General features: G+C 39.9%; 1 protein-coding gene across 3 annotated transcripts in view; it reads left to right on the top strand.

Annotated features, from left to right (window-relative positions):
- TTC8 (tetratricopeptide repeat domain 8) overlaps nt 1-5,889 on the top strand; it is a 53,342-nt gene extending 47,453 nt beyond the window's left edge. For all 3 annotated transcript variants that reach the window (XM_058567519.1, XM_058567517.1, XM_058567518.1), the window contains 2 exons: nt 1,640-1,723; nt 3,710-5,889. In XM_058567519.1, the coding sequence (XP_058423502.1) occupies nt 1,640-1,723; nt 3,710-3,826 (201 nt within the window). In that variant the 3' untranslated portion in view covers nt 3,827-5,889. The remainder of the gene's footprint in view (nt 1-1,639; nt 1,724-3,709) is intronic.
- The last annotated feature ends 364 nt before the right edge of the window (nt 5,890-6,253 follow it).

Genomic DNA, 6,253 nt, shown 5'->3' on the forward strand with positions numbered 1-6,253 from the left:
CACAGGGTGGATGCTTAATAACTTGTATTATTATTATTACGCACATAAAAAAATGTTTAAAATGCTAACTACACCCATACAATATTAATGGCAATCAAGGGTAGATATTATTACGTTCTCCACTTTAGAGATGAAGAAACAGACTTGAGGAAGGGAAGTAACTTTACTCACAGTCACAGACATAATGAGCAGCATGCCAGGATGTTAACCTCCAACCTGGTGTCTTAAGCACATTGACAAACTTTTAACAAAAGAAGGAAAGAAACATCATTGGATTTGGCTTTTATTTCATAAATTCCCCCACAGCCAATAAGGAGTATTTGTGTTTTGTAAACAGAAAGTACCTACTCTAAATGGGAACTTGTTCTGTCATGGAACTTTGCATATGTGCATCTGAAGCAAGTGCTTTTTGTGATTTTCTCTATTAGTGCTATTTGATTTTCTTTCCCTCCTACTTATTGTACTTTCTCTGGTATACACTTGCTTTGAAATGTTTTGGTGAAAGGTTTCATGATACTAACCCCATTTTATTAAAAATTAACATCCAACATCCTATATGAACTGTTATTTTATTTTCCATTAAAAGAAAAGATAGGGGCCGGCCCGGTGGCGCAAGCGGTTAAGTGCGCGCGCTCCGCTGCGGCGGCCCGGGGTTCGCTGGTTCGGATCCCGGGCGCGCACCGACGCACTGCTTGGTAAGCCATGCTGTGGCGGCGTCCCATATAAAGTGGAGGAAGATGGGCACCCATGTTAGCCCAGGGCCGTCTTCCTCAGCAAAAAAGGAGGAGGATTGGCGGATGTTAGCTCAGGGCTGATCTCCTCACAAAAAAAAAAAAAAAAAAAAAGAAAAGATATACGAGTTTGTCCTCAGGGTCGTGGATAGAGGTTTTGGGTTTAGCTGCAAGTTAGAGGTTGTTCAGCTGCTTGGAATGCTGAGTTTGTGAGCTTAACGATGAATGTATGAGCATCTCTTGTCACTCAGTGGTCTCTGTAATGTATGATCCTTTGAGCCTGTAGGGCACAAAAAATGATGTGAATTTTGCTTTTTGAGTAGTTTAGAGAACGGAAAGCTTGTCATTTTCAGTTGCATTCAGTTGTCATTTTCAGGTCAGCAGTATAATAAATGCTTGCTCACTATCATCCAGCACAGACCCTGGAGCTGGGGCTTTGAAATTCACTATGGTGTTTTGGTTGTTGTTGCGTTAGAGAACAGGTAACTAGAAGCCTACTAAATCAATCAACAGCAACAAAAACTAGATTAATAAGACTTTTTTTTAGCGTTGAGAGGATTGTATTTTGAGTCCTATGTCATATTGAAAAATAAACTTCACAAGAACAGTGGTTCTCAAATAACTTTAAATCTTTTCTAAGTTCTCAATTCTTTTATTTTCTCCATATTTTGTAGCATTTTACTATTAATATAATTTTGGCAAGATATAAATAGTTAATTATATAGTAGTACATTGTGTTTCATGAGGAATGTCATCTATGTTTATCACAGGATCATGTTTATTAAGGTCCTGTCCTGGGTAAAGGATTCTTTTACCAAAAAAAAAAAAAAAAAAAATCACAAATATACTGTTGATATATGCTCATATATCTTTGGTTTTTCTTTTCTTTCCTTTTTTTTTTTACACAGGCAAGGGCACTGTTACAAACTGCGTCATCTTTAGCCCCCCATATGTACGAGCCGCATTTTAATTTTGCAGTAGTCTCTGATAAGGTATTCTCTTTCTTTATTAATTTATCATCTGATCTGTTTCATTTTCTTTCTTGGTTAAAAAAAAAGTACAGCTAATCAAGGAAATTCTAGCTTTCTGGAATGTATGATTTTATAAACATTTAATTTTGGTATATACATGTCTTTACTTCAAGGGACTGTTTAATAAACTTTAAAGAAATTTGTCACTGGATATTGACTAAACTTAACACCATTATAGATTGCAGAAGAATTATTTTATGTTTTAAAATATGACATTTAGTCATTGGAAAATACTCATTAAGTAACTCTTGGTTTGGGAAGGATTTAGTAATTGGCTTTTACAGCAAAGAAATCCTGTATATTATTTGTAGATCATATTGCCATGAAGTCTCGGGCATGATTGCTGTAAAATTAGGGATATTAGTGAAATCTGTTTTAACTGTGAATAATATGGGAAAAATGCAACTGTTGATACTGTGTTGCAAGTCAGCTGCTAGCCAAAAGCTAAAAGGAGTCATGTGCCATTTTTAATAATAATAAGAAAATAAACAAAAGGCGTCTAATGGCTAACTTTATATTTGGAAACCTTCCTTTAACATGGAGGGTGAGTTTTGAGGATACGGAAATGGCTAAAAATGTTTGCTCATGTGAGAGTCTTTGTAGACCAAAAGACATTACAAAAATACGTCATTTTTCATAGCATGCGCATGAAGCCATCCGCACTCATTTCTGTTTTGAAAATAAGCTGTCATTCATAAGTTGTAACTTTTGATCACTTGTTAAGTGTTCCAGCTGCTCCGCACACCTTCTTTAATTCTCCCAACAACCCTGCAATGTAGGTATCCCTTACCTTCCTCGCCCATTTTTTCATACAACTGATGTTTTGTTTGTTGAGACTCTGCTGTACACCAGGCGCTGTTGTAGGCACAGAGGATGTTAGCAACGTAAACAGACAACAACCTCTGCCTCATGCAGCTTACATTCTGATGGAACCCAAGGCTTGTAGAGGTTAAAAACCTTCCCAAGGTCACATGGTAGGGGCGGGTTCAGAATTCACACCCAGCTCCCCATGATGCCCACATGTTTTCCACTGCACTGTGCTGCCACTCAGTTAAACCACAAAGAAGGCTCAGTTACTTTCCTTCAGGAATATTATCACATTTTATTACTATATAACTCAAATGAGATATTTCTTTAAACAAAAGGCTACACTTTCATAAGAGAAAATAGTATGTTAAAAAGAAATGCTATGATTTAAAAAAGGAAACTTATGTTTGTAGTATATATATATATGTGTTACAAAAAAATACCAGAATTGAATTACCTAGATTTTTTTCTGTGCACACACTAAAAAGCGCTCTCTATTTAGAAATGTATGCATGAATCAAGATATATTCAGATGGATTCAGATACTATGTGTGTTTTTCTTTGGGATTGGACTTTAACACAAAGTTTATCAGAGAAGACCTTTTATAAACTTCTGAAAATCAGAGAGACCTTTTATAAACTTCTAAAACCAGATTACTGTGCTAGCACCGTGTAAAACCTCCCAGAGCATGTTATTATCTTAAATACAATAGTTTTTGCTTGAATTTTCTGTCTAACAGGTAATACCCTAATCAAAATATGTCTTTGTCTGTGGTACATTACAAATAGTTTTCCTGAGCTACATAGAGCTGGCTGTTTTAACATGCAAATGTCATTGTATTTTTATAAAACTATCCATGACAGGAAAAGAAAACATAGGTTTATGAATTCATAACTAGACAGCTATCATGGAACAGAAATTATTTGTAGACTTGGTTATTTTATTTTTCTCATATATTTTTTCAAGATTGAATTATAATCTGGGTGAAAGAATTCTAAAATCAAAGTAGCATAATCAAGCAATTTACCTTTAAGAACCATTTGTATTTCTACAATATGCAAATAGTATGTCTTTTTTTTTACTTTCTTACTTATTTTTTCTGGTCTCATTCTGTGGTCTTTTGCTGGTGTTTCTTACAGATTGGGGATCTACAGAGAAGCTATGTTGCTGCTCAGAAGTCTGAAGCAGCATTTCCAGATCATGTGGATACCCAACATTTAATTAAACAGTTAAAGCAGCATTTTGCCATGCTCTGAATGTTCCTTGGACCAAATATATTCTAATGCGGGGACATTATATGAAGGAAAAAGTAGTGTGTGTATATATATGTGTATATATATATATATATATGTAATACAAACCTGTGCTTGATATTAGTGAAGATGACATAAGAGAATTTAAACCAGAATGTATAATGAATTCTTGATAATAATAGTAATTTTGTAAGATAATATTATAAAATACAAGATTTAAGGGTTTGTAAGTAGATCATGAAACCTTCTCCCACATTGTATGCTAAAGGTTTGCTTATAATATTTACAAAGCATTTTCATGAATTTCCTCAAATATTTATAAATGCACATCTTTAATGTCCTTAAGGTGGCTGTTAGCTATCATGTACTTAAGAGGTCTGACATCTGCCTTTAAAACTGCACTTTTGTGGTTAAAAGTGTGTATATTTTTCCTAAGTAGAGACTTTATTTAGAAATTAAAAATTGTATTTAAAATTGTTTTTCTTCTACTCTGCTTTTGAGTCCCTCTAGTAAATTTTTCATTTCCAGTATTGTATTCTTCATTTCTGATTGGTTCTTTTTCATATCTTCCATTTCTTTGTTGACATTCTCACTGAGTTCATCTGTTCTTCTCCCCAGATCAGTGAGCATCCTTAACACTCTTAGTTTGAACTCTCTGTCGGGTAGCTTGCTCATTTCTGTTTCACTTAGTTCCTTTTCTGGGGTTTTGTCCTGTTCCCGTACTTGGAATGTATTCCTTTGCCTCCTCACTTTGCCTCTTTCCCTGTGCTTGTGTCTACGTATTAGGTAGGTCAGCTACGTCTCCTGCTCTTGGATAGGTGACCTTATGTAAGTGACGCCTTAGGAGGCCTGTTGTGTGTTTCCCTCAGTTCTCAATGTTCCAGGGGTGACCCCTATGTGGGCTACGGGCACCCTTCTGTTGTGGTCTGTTTGCTCTCCCTATAGGCGCCCAGGGAGGCCGAGTTATGCTCCTGGCCAGCTGTTGTAATGCTCAGCTGCTTGTAGTTGTTGTGGGCCCTTCAGTCTCTTTATCAGGTGTGGGGAGCCCCAGCACAGTTGGCTGCAAGTTCTAATACCACATTTGTGCTGCAGTATTTCTTTTAAGTGAGTAGGCCCCCAGCGTGGCAGGTTGTTAGGCTCAGGGCCTTACAATTGCTATAAGCTCTAGCCTTTAGGTCTCTTGTCAGCTCTCTGAGGATTGCAGCTGGGTGGGGCTGGCCTCAGGCACAGGAGCACCCAATTGTTTCAGGATTTGGAAGGTGGGGCAAACCCCCTATGTGGGTCTTTGAGAAGCACAAGTCTGCTGCAGCTGACAAGCCCTGCCCTGCAGTGGACAAGCTGACAGGTCCACACACACAGTCAACACAGTCCTGCCCCGTGTGTGCGCTCCGACCTCCCGAAGTGGACCCAGTCTCTCCACGGCGGGAGCCCCACACACTCCACCACCACCCCACACTCTCCACCCGCTCCTTGTGCAGGGCACCGCCCCACACTCTCCACCAGCTCCTTGTGCACGCCCTGCCCCACTGAAGTGGGCTCAGTTGCCAGGCTGCGGAGAATCCAGTCACCAAAATCTATGCAGGCCCACAGGTTGCCTGAGGGCTTGTTGTTGGGTGGGGCCAGTCTCTAGGGTGGGCTGCCTGCCCTGGCTGAGCTGGATGAAATCGGTGCTCTAGCGGGTGGGGCAGACCTGGGCTAGCAGGCTCAGGGAGAACTCCAATGGCATCTGTGTCAGCACGCCCACACCAGGCCACAGCAATGGCCGCCACCAATGTCCCAGTCCCTGGAGAGGTCTCACCTCTCACCGAGATGCACTCAGGGCCTATCAAGTGAGTCTCTTTTCACCACAGTACTGTGCACCTTTCTTTCTGGTGATTTTAGGTTGCTTTCTGAAACGGTTGAGTGCGCGTGGGCCCTTTAAGAGCTGGTTTTAATTTCTTTGTGAACCAGCTTTTCTTGGGGTGCTCCCCAATGTTTTAGTAGCAGGCAAAGTCAGACAGTATGCCACTCGTCTCGATTGTGCTGGATCCACAAAATGCCCACAGCAGGGGCGCTCCCGGCTCAGGGCCCCGTGCCTCCAGGGAGGCTGCGGACCTGTGAGCTGCTCCCGGCGGCCGTGAAGCTGGCGGCTTGTGAAGGCGGCGTTTTTTCTCTCCAGAAGGGAGTTTCTGCCTCTTCCACCTCAGTTAGGATTGTCCGTTGTTGCAGGAGTTCCTTTTATCCAGTTTTCAGTTCTGTCTCGGGTAATTTTTCCACGAGTAGTTGTAAATTGGCTGTGTCTGCGGGAGGAGGTGAGTTCAGAGTCTGCTTATGCCGCCATCTTGACTTCTCCTAAAATTGTTTTTTATCAAATGTTTTGTGAGACATTCTACATATTCTTATATATTGTGCTTTTAAAATAAATCAGTATGTAAAACAACATCATTCTGT

Source organism: Diceros bicornis, chromosome 24 (genome assembly GCF_020826845.1).
Source record: "Diceros bicornis minor isolate mBicDic1 chromosome 24, mDicBic1.mat.cur, whole genome shotgun sequence".
Classification (NCBI taxonomy): Eukaryota; Metazoa; Chordata; class Mammalia; order Perissodactyla; family Rhinocerotidae; genus Diceros; species Diceros bicornis.